At 40.0% G+C, this 11,661-nt stretch overlaps 3 protein-coding genes across 3 annotated transcripts; 1 reads left to right on the forward strand and 2 right to left on the reverse strand.

The window, feature by feature from the left end:
- Nucleotides 1-63: 63 nt before the first annotated feature.
- LOC145910772 (carbohydrate sulfotransferase 1-like) lies at nt 64-4,420 on the reverse strand. The gene is made up of 5 exons (XM_082997977.1): nt 4,198-4,420; nt 3,667-3,795; nt 2,077-2,208; nt 1,776-1,955; nt 64-849 (listed from the first exon to the last, which is right to left on the reverse strand). Exons 1-5 carry the CDS (start codon nt 4,408-4,410, stop codon nt 250-252), a joined length of 1,254 nt encoding a protein of 417 aa, XP_082854103.1. The 5' UTR covers nt 4,411-4,420; the 3' UTR covers nt 64-249.
- Nucleotides 4,421-5,074: 654 nt separating this feature from the next.
- Nucleotides 5,075-5,888, forward strand: LOC145912082 (uncharacterized). The gene is made up of 2 exons (XM_082999503.1): nt 5,075-5,498; nt 5,803-5,888. Exons 1-2 carry the CDS (start codon nt 5,075-5,077, stop codon nt 5,886-5,888), a joined length of 510 nt encoding a protein of 169 aa, XP_082855629.1.
- LOC145911200 (carbohydrate sulfotransferase 1-like) lies at nt 5,849-10,439 on the reverse strand. The gene is made up of 5 exons (XM_082998464.1): nt 10,080-10,439; nt 9,532-9,660; nt 7,942-8,073; nt 7,641-7,820; nt 5,849-6,714 (listed from the first exon to the last, which is right to left on the reverse strand). The coding sequence occupies exons 1-5, from the start codon at nt 10,290-10,292 to the stop codon at nt 6,115-6,117; spliced, it is 1,254 nt and encodes a 417-aa protein (XP_082854590.1). The 5' UTR covers nt 10,293-10,439; the 3' UTR covers nt 5,849-6,114.
- Nucleotides 10,440-11,661: the final 1,222 nt, after the last annotated feature.

An 11,661-nucleotide genomic window follows, 5' to 3' on the forward strand; every position in this document is an offset into this window, starting at 1 on the left:
GTCTGTTTACTTCGGTGTATAGCGCAAGTTTCCAACAATACTCATATGTAGGCACCTAGTAGTTTTATATTGCACAGTGATTAATATTGTAATACACTCAAACTCTTCTGGTAGTTACAATTATTTTCATTTATTTGTCTCAGAACAGTAGAAGAATTATCGTTAGACATACTGCTTAAAACTAGATTTGTTATAATTATATGCGTGGCATTACAGCGGTTAACAATCAACCACGACCCTCATTATAGGTTACCACCAAAGATTCAAAGTATCGTCTTGCAATTGACTTTCATTAAAAACATTTTTATAATTTAAAGTTTGCATAACAGTGGCGCATCGTTCCTGAATGGCAGTAACTTCATCAAAAGAAAGTGATTTTTTCCACCTAGCTACAGCTGCAAGGGAATTCCGACCCGTTCCGAACAGGTCATGATGGTCAGAGGTATCTTTTGTGTTCTCCAGGATCCATTTCCGAACCGCTGGATCAAAATTGATTCCAACGAAATCGTATATGCGTTTTGCTGTCTGCAGTGGTTTTAGACTTACATCTTCAAACCTTAACTGCAGGTATTTTTTCTCCCAACTCTTGTGTTCATTAACATCGCTGCATTCTGCTGTGCTGTTAATGTTACTACACTCAGCCCAGCGTAAATTGTTTTGCGTGTGGGCACACAAGTAACTGGACTGTTTTACAACTGAGTATGGTTTTGCGCCATCGTATGAGGTAAAGACCTCTCTCCTCGACGCCATGATTCCTCTTGGATCCCGCACCAAATGAATTAGGCGTACGTCTCTGGTATCGTCCTCCAAAATTTTCTGCACTTGTTTAATGTCCAACTCGACAATAATCTGTAAAACGGAAACAAATTTTGGTTTCTCAGAAAACAACGCGAAAGGTATGCGGAAACTTTGGTGGTGTGGTGTTTGGAGTTGTGGCCAATTTTTGTCATATTACTGTCGATAGCACTCCCAAATTTTTAATACAATTATGTTACAAAAAGTATTCTATTATAAAATGTAACTTGTGTTAAAAAAGCTGCAAATGTGTCCCATTAGCTTATGTATGTAACCCTATGAGGTATAATGGACACACAAACAACTCTTTTGTCAAAGCACAAAAAATGGCCAAACTTGGCAACCACATAGCCAACCAACGCAATAAGATTCAAGACGCCTGCTTCCACCCTTACACGTTGTGGTGGGTGATTTTATGCAAAAAGTGGTATGTATTTGGGAAAAGTTTCGCCTGGGTATAAATAAATTGACAATCGTTTTGTTCATTTGGGAAATGGAGGCCACATCAGGGATTGCAGTGCAGTTGTATTATTCGTATACTTCCACCACGGACCGGCCTTTGTTTGTCCAAGACGTCTTGTGTCAACTTTTCTCGTTGTGTTGTCGTATTTTATTGTTACTTGAGTACACTTGGCGATCGCAAATCGATTTTTGTTATGTTTTCTTCCCTAAAGTTTTGCTACGTTCGCTGCTTCCGAAGTATTTCATTTCAACGTTTGAATAACCCCAATAACTAAGACATAATTTAAAACTAGTAAAGCATCTTTTGTTAGAGGCTAATGCTGCTCATAAACATGGATTCCCGCTTTGGACACAAAAAATAAATCAATTCTCGAGAGATTTGAACGTTGTTTAGTTGATTTTAAACGTTTTGGTTGGGAAATTGCAATTGAATACCGTCAAATCAATTTGTTAAGCATCAAGTCTAGTTTGAGATTCTGGATAATTGATTGGCAGAACAACAGGCAATGACTTGTTACCTTAGCAACTGGCAACAGGCTGCTTCGGCAGAGTTCAGATAGTTGCTGAGGATCGAACGGGACTTTACACTTGGGTGAACACAAGGTGCTGTTTCGACGCAAATACTGGGTCTTTGACTTGAAGCAAAAATTATCTCGGACGCAGAGTGCGGAATGATCTGCCACAATATCTCCAGAAGCCTGAGTATTTAAATGCAGAGCTAGGATTTACATATGGACCTGATAGTTTTAATTTACGCGCTTGTTATGTAAACAATAGGCTATACGGCAAAGTAGAAATTGGAAAAAAAATAACTCTTACATTTGCTTGTTGATATAGACTGGCCAAGTGAACGAAATCACATAACATGACGTCAGATATCGCTTGAAATCGCCGTTCTGCTTGATTTGGCCGGGACCCAAATGCGTGGAGGGGCTCGAACGAGTAGAAGATCTGGATACAACACAGCATCGCGTCAATGTCCAACAAGCAACAACATCTTCAGCAATAAAACTTCAAACAAATCGTTCGCAAATTGATCTAATTTGATTGTAAAGCGCGCAAACGTTTAAAGTGCATATGCCACGGCCATAACAACTTTGTGTAAAACTAAAGGTATATCTACAACAAACATATATCCAAAGTTTTACGGTTCTACGTCAACTAAAAAATGTAGAAAACTGCACGAAAAGTAACGGCGACCAAAAATCGTAAACCTTTTGCGCTGAGGAGAAAAGGACATCACATAAGGCGCTTGCGTCGAAAAAATGCATTGTTTAGATAGGAGAAGGCGCCTGTTTTGTAGATATCGAATAGTTTCAAACATAGGAGAATCCACAGATTACGTTATCTTGAAGGTCAGGACAGGGTTTTGCATCACACAAAAATTTGGCATTGTGACGTCACGAATCGAAGGCTTATTTGTCCCTAATTAACGGAAGACCATAGGGTATAGCAGAAACGACATAACTGTGAGTGGACAAAACGACAATGCTAAACTAATGGTTTGTCTCTGTCGTGTTTTCAAAAGTTCATGTATCACGTTAGCGATCATAAATGCTGTAACAACTAGAACACCCTGTCCCAGTAACTGTTTTATTATTGCACAACTTAATTAGACATAATAGGTCGAACAGCGGCCATCTGTCTTCAGCTTAAATTAACATCAAAATCCGTTTATTGCACTTGTTCACTTTTTGTCCCCTGTTTAATGCAATATTATGCTTAAATCAGTTTTACAATGTTTTCCATTCCTACGCATAAGGCTTGCTGCCAGCACTCGCGCTCGACCGAAGCACCTTCTATGACGTCACGCAACAATATCTCGCTTTCGCACGATTTCGTTCGCAGCGGCAAAAGTGCGACTTTGATCAGCTGTATCTCAGAAACCAGTCGTCGTATCAAGCTACTTTTTTTGCCAGAAATGTTCTAAAGTTATGAACATTTCTTAGTTTGATTATTAACATGTTTGATTTTTACGTGTCATATGCACTTTAAGGTCATTTTGTTGTGTTCTTATTTTAGTTGAAAAACGTCTGAGTTGCACGTGCATGTCACCAAAATTGTAAGTAAGGTTACGTTTGACGTCTAGGTACAAAGCACTATGGTAACAACTCCATTTTCTCATGTTTACTGTTTCATTTGACGTTTGAAGTGCCCCCGGTTTCTTGCCACTTTACACCATTTAACAAAATTTGAACATTGTTTGGGAGATTTTAAATGCGCGAAGATACTCAATAAAAACGTGAGGTTAAGTATCTTAAAATCCGAGTTTTTTAAGAAAAAACATGCAAAGAACGATATACAAAAAGATTTTTTGTTTAAATCTCGTTATCAAGGCAGTCGTGCACAATTGACAACCGAATGTGAACTGGTAAACCCTCGGTGATCAGAACCGGCTCCAGAAATTACCTGACCGTGGCGGTTGAACAACTCTCCAACAAAACTGGAACCCGCCCGCATCGTTGTGAACATTACAACCCCACTGGCTCTGCTGAGCTTTTTGGGTTGTGCGTCACGATTGATGTTGGTCTCTTCCGTCTGTAAAGGCCAACACAGAATACTTATGCAATCATACACTCTATAATTAGATGCTCGTTCGGGTATTGACGTCAAACAAACTTCGAAGAAAGCACTCCAACATGGTGGCATTGAAAACACTATAACTACAACCTATGGTCGTGCAGCTACAGTTTCACTTTCAACGTTCTTGGGACTGCTACGCTTGTTTTACAACAAATCGGAAAAATTCTAATACAACAAGGAATAAAATTTTACTGCAGAGATATACGTATTGTCCATTCACAATGTACCGCGGATTAGTTAACATGAAACTACTGCGTTAAAGTATCTTATGAATATTACATTTCTGTCAGTATTTTTGGTCGTGGCTTTGATTGCGGCTTCTGAACCAATCCCATATGTTCTTCTATTAAAACCAACCTTGTTTTTGTTGACGCTTTCCGCGAAAGTAAGATGAGTGTTTTGTTGTTGATTCCTTTCCCCGAGGGAACCGTACATGTCGCTTGCGTGCTGCAGGTTGCGTACACTCTTGTGCAGTAATCGACTTTCATGCAACAACAGAAGTCCCACCAGAATCAGACACACTAATATCATCGACTGGACCGAGACGAACAAGGAAAACTTGCGTCCCATAATGCTACGAGTATCTTATTTTGTGTATTAACTTCATCCGTCTATCCAACAAGCAAACATGTCGCTGCCAGCACAGTTAACTAATCTTCATTTCTGAAACATTTGAGAAAAACACTTTGGAAAACGTCGACCTGCAAATAAGAAACTACGTGATCGATGGGGAACTTGCCAACTGGCTTTCGCGCATAAATGACGCCATTTAGGCTACGGAATATTAGCTATCAGGTATCACTTCTTTGTACAACGAGCTACGCGCGGAGCGGTTACATTTTTAATTTCTTCGTACCACACGTAGTTTCACATTTTGCTATCATTAGGAACGCTGTTTACGGCTTTGCTCGTAATTCTAAGAATAATGAGACTGACCCATACTATTGTCAACAAGTTAATACGAAAAACGTTTCGACAAGAACTTGCTGAAGATGGGTTCAGACTTATGCATGTTGTGGAAAATACAGCCAAAAATCTTTCTGGTTATTGCACATGAAAGAGGGCCGCAGTACATTCAATTCCAATAAAATGTATACAATGGGAATTTAATAGCCCTACCTTATAATACAACTTGTTTTTGGTGCCCCTGGTGGGGAAGACGGATAAAACCGTTAAGAATTCTGCCAGTTTTGTTACGCAGATAAAACAGCTGTGTGTGCATGAAGAAGAGGAAATGGTGTCTTTTGATGTGGTTTCCTTGTTTACCAACGTACCGGTAAAGCTAGCGGTGGACGAAGCAGCGGAGAGACTACGCATGGACGAGACATTGGAACAACGTTGCTCGTGGCCGTTGTCGGACATTGTGCATTGTCTTGAGTTGTGCCTGGATGCAACCTATCTTGCCTTTAGAGGTAAATTTTATAAACAAATTTTTGGTACTGCTATGGGATCCCCACTTTCCGTTGTGGTCGCAAACATTGCCATGGAATCGGTTGAGAACAGGGCGTTGGCAACGTTTGTTAACCCTCCTAGTTTTTGGAGACGTTATGTGGACGACACATTCGTGGTCGTACGACGGGATGACGTCCAATCACTGCTCACGCATCTTAACTCCATTGAACCGAGCATCGGGTTCACAATGGAGCGCGAGCGAGGGGGTGAGTTGTCATTTTTAGACGTTCTGGTTCGGAAAGAAGATCAGGGGACTCTCTCTACAAGGGTGTAGGCACAAGAGGATGTTTTTAGAGTCGTTAAACATCAATACGCATGCGTCATCACTCAATGACAAGAAACAAACTCTGTTTCCACCGGTGTATCGACACTTGCTAGAGAAAAATTATGCCGATAGACATTACGCACTTCAAAAACCGTGATAAAACCGTGCGGTTAGTGATAAGTATACTGTGCAGGTGTGTTCGCCCTTATCGCTTTTTCGTTGTTTCACTTCTTCTTTCTTTTTAGCGTTTCTGTTTATGTGCCTCAAATCGTCCACTGTGGTAGACTCATGGTACCATTCACCAAACAAATATGTTTACTTCGGTGTATAGCGCAAGTTTTCAACAACACTCATATGTAGGCACCTAGTAGTTTTATGTTGCACAGTTTTTAATAACGTAATACAATCGAACTCTTCTGGTCGTTACAATTATTTTCATTTATTTGTCTCAGAAAAGTAGAAGAATTACCGTTACACATATTGCTTGACACTATAATGTTATAATTATATGCGTGGCATTACAGCGGTTAACAATCAACCACGACCCTCATTTTAGGTTACCACCAAAGATTCAAAGTGTCGTCTTGCAATTGACTTTCATTAAAAACATTTTTATAATTTAAAGTTTTCATAACAGTGGCGCATCGTTCCTGAATGGCAGTAACTTCATCAAAAGAAAGTGATTTTTTCCACCTAGCTACAGCTGCAAGGGAATTCCGACCCGTTCCGAACAGGTCATGATGGTCAGAGGTATCTTTTGTGTTTTCCAGGATCCATTTCCGAACCGCTGGATCAAAATCGATTCCAACGAAATCGTATATGCGTTTTGCTGTCTGCAGTGGTTTTAGACTTACATCTTCAAACCTTAACTGCAGGTATTTTTTCTCCCATTTCTTTTGTTCGCTAACATCGCTGCATTCTGCTGTGCTGCTAGTGTTACTGCACTGTGCCCAGCGTAAATTGTTTTGCGTGTGGGCACACAAGTAACTAGATTGTTTTACAACTGAGTATGGTTTTGCGCCATCGTATGAGGTGAAGACCTCTCTCCTCGACGCCATGATTCCTCTTGGATCCCGCACCAAATGAATTAGGCGTACGTCTCTGGTATCGTCCTCCAAAATTTTATGCACTTGTCTAATGTCCAACTCGACAATAATCTGTAAAACGGAAACAAATTTTGGTTTCTCAGAAAGCAACGCGAAAGGTATGCGGAAACTTTGGTGGTGTGTTGTTTGGAGTTGTGGCCAATTTTTGTCATATTACTGTCGATAGCCCTCCCAAATTTGTAATACAATTGTGTTACAAAAAGTATTCTATTATAAAATTTAACTTGTGTTAAGAAAGCTGCAAATGTGTCTCGTAAGCTTATGCATGTAACACTATGAGGTATAATTGACACAAAAACAACTCTTTTGTCAAAGCACAGAAAATGGCCAAACTTGGCAACCACATAGCCAACCAACGCAATAAGATTCAAGACGCCTGCTTCCACCCTTACACGTTGTGGTGGCTGATTTTATGCAAAAAGTGACATGTATTTGGGCAAAGTTTCGCCTGGGTATAAATAAATTGACAATCGTTTTGTTCCATTTGGAAATGGAGGCCACATCAGGGATTGCAGTGCAGTTGTATTATTCGTATACTTCCACCACGGACCGGCCTTTGTTTGTCCAAGACGTCTTGTGTCAACTTTTCTCGTTGTGTTGTCGTATTTTATTGTTACTTGAGTACACTTGGCGATCGCAAATCGATTTTTGTTATGTTTTCTTCCCTAAAGTTTTGCTACGTTCGCTGCTTCCGAAGTATTTCATTTCAACGTTTGAATAACCCCAATAACTAAGACATAATTTAAAACTAGTAAAGCATCTTTTGTTAGAGGCTAATGCTGCTCATAAACATGGATTCCCGCTTTGGACACAAAAAATAAATCAATTCTCGAGAGATTTGAACGTTGTTTAGTTGATTTTAAACGTTTTGGTTGGGAAATTGCAATTGAATACCGTCAAATCAATTTGTTAAGCATCAAGTCTAGTTTGAGATTCTGGATAATTGATTGGCAGAACAACAGGCAATGACTTGTTACCTTAGCAACTGGCAACAGGCTGCTTCGGCAGAGTTCAGATAGTTGCTGAGGATCGAACGGGACTTTACACTTGGGTGAACACAAGGTGCTGTTTCGACGCAAATACTGGGTCTTTGACTTGAAGCAAAAATTATCTCGGACGCAGAGTGCGGAATGATCTGCCACAATATCTCCAGAAGCCTGAGTATTTAAATGCAGAGCTAGGATTTACATATGGACCTGATAGTTTTAATTTACGCGCTTGTTATGTAAACAATAGGCTATACGGCAAAGTAGAAATTGGAAAAAAAATAACTCTTACATTTGCTTGTTGATATAGACTGGCCAAGTGAACGAAATCACATAACATGACGTCAGATATCGCTTGAAATCGCCGTTCTGCTTGATTTGGCCGGGACCCAAATGCGTGGAGGGGCTCGAACGAGTAGAAGATCTGGATACAACACAGCATCGCGTCAATGTCCAACAAGCAACAACATCTTCAGCAATAAAACTTCAAACAAATCGTTCGCAAATTGATCTAATTTGATTGTAAAGCGCGCAAACGTTTAAAGTGCATATGCCACGGCCATAACAACTTTGTGTAAAACTAAAGGTATATCTACAACAAACATATATCCAAAGTTTTACGGTTCTACGTCAACTAAAAAATGTAGAAAACTGCACGAAAAGTAACGGCGACCAAAAATCGTAAACCTTTTGCGCTGAGGAGAAAAGGACATCACATAAGGCGCTTGCGTCGAAAAAATGCATTGTTTAGATAGGAGAAGGCGCCTGTTTTGTAGATATCGAATAGTTTCAAACATAGGAGAATCCACAGATTACGTTATCTTGAAGGTCAGGACAGGGTTTTGCATCACACAAAAATTTGGCATTGTGACGTCACGAATCGAAGGCTTATTTGTCCCTAATTAACGGAAGACCATAGGGTATAGCAGAAACGACATAACTGTGAGTGGACAAAACGACAATGCTAAACTAATGGTTTGTCTCTGTCGTGTTTTCAAAAGTTCATGTATCACGTTAGCGATCATAAATGCTGTAACAACTAGAACACCCTGTCCCAGTAACTGTTTTATTATTGCACAACTTAATTAGACATAATAGGTCGAACAGCGGCCATCTGTCTTCAGCTTAAATTAACATCAAAATCCGTCTATTGCACTTGTTCACTTTTTGTCCCCTGTTTAATGCAATATTATGCTTAAATCAGTTTTACAATGTTTTCCATTCCTACGCATAAGGCTTGCTGCCAGCACTCGCGCTCGACCGAAGCACCTTCTATGACGTCACGCAACAATATCTCGCTTTCGCACGATTTCGTTCGCAGCGGCAAAAGTGCGACTTTGATCAGCTGTATCTCAGAAACCAGTCGTCGTATCAAGCTACTTTTTTTGCCAGAAATGTTCTAAAGTTATGAACATTTCTTAGTTTGATTATTAACATGTTTGATTTTTACGTGTCATATGCACTTTAAGGTCATTTTGTTGTGTTCTTATTTTAGTTGAAAAACGTCTGAGTTGCACGTGCATGTCACCAAAATTGTAAGTAAGGTTACGTTTGACGTCTAGGTACAAAGCACTATGGTAACAACTCCATTTTCTCATGTTTACTGTTTCATTTGACGTTTGAAGTGCCCCCGGTTTCTTGCCACTTTACACCATTTAACAAAATTTGAACATTGTTTGGGAGATTTTAAATGCGCGAAGATACTCAATAAAAACGTGTGGTTAAGTTTCTTAAAATCCGAGTTTTTTAAGAAAAAACATGCAAAGAACGATATACAAAAAGATTTTTTGTTTAAATCTCGTTATCAAGGCAGTCGTGCACAATTGACAACCGAATGTGAACTGGTAAACCCTCGGTGATCAGAACCGGCTCCAGAAATTACCTGACCGTGGCGGTTGAACAACTCTCCAACAAAACTGGAACCCGCCCGCATCGTTGTGAATATTACAACCCCACTGGCTCTGCTGAGCTTTTTGGGTTGTGCGTCACGATTGATGTTGGTCTCTTCCGTCTGTAAAGGCCAACACAGAGCTTGAAAGTCTTTGTCAATACTTATGCAATCACACACTCTATAATTAGATGCTCGTTCGGGTATTGACGTCAAACAAACTTCGAAGAAAGCACTCCAACATAGTGGTATTGAAAACACTATTCAACTTAAGATCTCAGTGCAGCTACAGTGTGACTTTCAACGATCTTGGGACTGCTACGCTTGTTTAACAACAAATCGGAAAAATTCTAATACAACAAGGAATAAAATTTTACTGCAGAGATATACGCATTGTCCATTCACAATGTACCGCGGATTAGTTAACATGAAACTACTGCATGAAAGTATCTTACGAATATTACATTTCTGTCAGTACTTCTGGTCGTGGCTTTGATTGCGGCTTCTGAACCAATCCCATATGTTCTTTTATTAAAACCAACCTTGTTTTTGTTGACGCTTTCCGCGAAAGTACGATGAGTGTTTTGTTGTTGATTCCTTTCCCCGAGGGAAGCGTACATGTCGCTTGCATGCTGCAGGTTGCGTACACTCTTGTGCAGTAATCGACTTTCGTGCAACAACAGAAGTCCCACCAGAATCAGACACACTAATATCATCGACTGGACCGAGACGAACAAGGAAAACTTGCGTCCCATAACGCTACGAGTATCTTATTTTGTGTATTAACTCCATCCGTCTATCCAACAAGCAAACATGTCGCTGCCACAGTTAACTAATCTTCATTTCTGAAACATGTGAAAAAAACACATTGGAAAACGTAGACCTGCAAATAAGAAACTACGTGATCGACACTTCCTTGTACAACGAGCTACGCGCGGAGCGGTTACATTTCAAATTTCTTCGTACCACACGTTGTTTCACATTTTGCTATCATTAGGAACACTGTTTACGGCTTTGCTCATAATTCTAAGAATAATGAGACTGACCCATACTATTGTCAACAAGTTAATACGAAAAACGTTTCGACAAAGAATCGTATTTTGTATTAACCTGACATTTTCCAACTAACACATGAGCATTGAAAGCAGGTTTTATGTGAGAAGCGTCGTGTTGCTGCTTGGTGTGACCCTGTGTTACTTACCAATCCGATTATAATTTTATGTGTAGTCCTTTGAGCTGATTTCCAAGGTTTTAGGGTTATGATACACTTACGATACCAAATTATTAAGTCAGTTTAATTCACTGTAGATACGCAACAACATTTAATGCGCAGTATGTGGCCTCTATACTGGAACAAACTGTCCTAATTCCGGAATGAACAAGCAATAACACACTCCCAGCCTCATACAAGGCTTTCAGTTTGAACGTTGCTTGTTTAGAAATTTGTGCGGCATGCCTAGCACAGTTTTACTCCAGACGACACACTCAAGACGACCGTGAACCCTGCCAGTTCAGTTCGAACATAGAGATAAGGACAAACATACTTTCCTTGACTTTCCCATCTGCACTAGCGAATATGATAAGCATTCCGAAACCCAGCATGCTATTGGCAACTGCTTATATAATTTGGAAATCGCATCTACGTGCAGCCAAGCTCTGGCATGTTCACTTGCAGGGATTTCGCATGAAGTTGACGAAAACTTACAACAACAACGTGATAAATCTTAAAAGTGGCAAACTGCTGACGCAGAAAAACCGTGCACCAGCATGATTGAGCCCACCGTTTAATCTTGGGTGAAATAAGCTTTGCGTTTGTTGTGGGAAATCGACTAAGACAGAAATTGACAGTAAAAGCAAGATGCAGAAGTACCGGTCACCTACAACGATGACCGTATAGGAGGTGGCACTTTATTATTAGCTTATAGGCGAACAGTTCCTAAGTGAATCTCACTTTGGAATTTATGGTCTGTTTTAAGCAAGTCCCGGGTCAACAGACCCGGCTTCCTGGTACTTTCTTCAGTATTATAATATTTTCAGTCGTTCCTCCCTATCAAAATATGTTCATCCTTTTAGGCCTTCTGAATCCAAACACTATGTGTTACAGAGTTAGCATTGCATTGAGTT

This window comes from Ascidia mentula, chromosome 8 (genome assembly GCF_947561715.1).
Source record: "Ascidia mentula chromosome 8, kaAscMent1.1, whole genome shotgun sequence".
Taxonomy (NCBI): Eukaryota; Metazoa; Chordata; class Ascidiacea; order Phlebobranchia; family Ascidiidae; genus Ascidia; species Ascidia mentula.

What these genes read in the sequence shown, in the direction of transcription:
- LOC145910772 (XM_082997977.1), bottom strand. Translation starts at nt 4,410, where the DNA reads ATGGGACGCAAGTTTTCCTTGTTCGTCTCGGTCCAGTCGATGATATTA. An exon ending in GTCTATATCAACAAGCAAAT is followed by an intron (nt 1,956 to 2,076) that starts GTAAGAGTTATT and finishes TTAAATACTCAG; the next exon opens with GCTTCTGGAGATATTGTGGC. An exon ending in GCCTGTTGCCAGTTGCTAAG is followed by an intron (nt 850 to 1,775) that starts GTAACAAGTCAT and finishes TCCGTTTTACAG; the next exon opens with ATTATTGTCGAGTTGGACAT.
- LOC145912082 (XM_082999503.1), top strand. Translation starts at nt 5,075, where the DNA reads ATGGTGTCTTTTGATGTGGTTTCCTTGTTTACCAACGTACCGGTAAAG. An exon ending in AATGGAGCGCGAGCGAGGGG is followed by an intron (nt 5,499 to 5,802) that starts GTGAGTTGTCAT and finishes CTTTCTTTTTAG; the next exon opens with CGTTTCTGTTTATGTGCCTC.
- LOC145911200 (XM_082998464.1), bottom strand. Translation starts at nt 10,292, where the DNA reads ATGGGACGCAAGTTTTCCTTGTTCGTCTCGGTCCAGTCGATGATATTA. An exon ending in TGTTCAACCGCCACGGTCAG is followed by an intron (nt 8,074 to 9,531) that starts GTAATTTCTGGA and finishes TGTTGTATCCAG; the next exon opens with ATCTTCTACTCGTTCGAGCC. An exon ending in GTCTATATCAACAAGCAAAT is followed by an intron (nt 7,821 to 7,941) that starts GTAAGAGTTATT and finishes TTAAATACTCAG; the next exon opens with GCTTCTGGAGATATTGTGGC.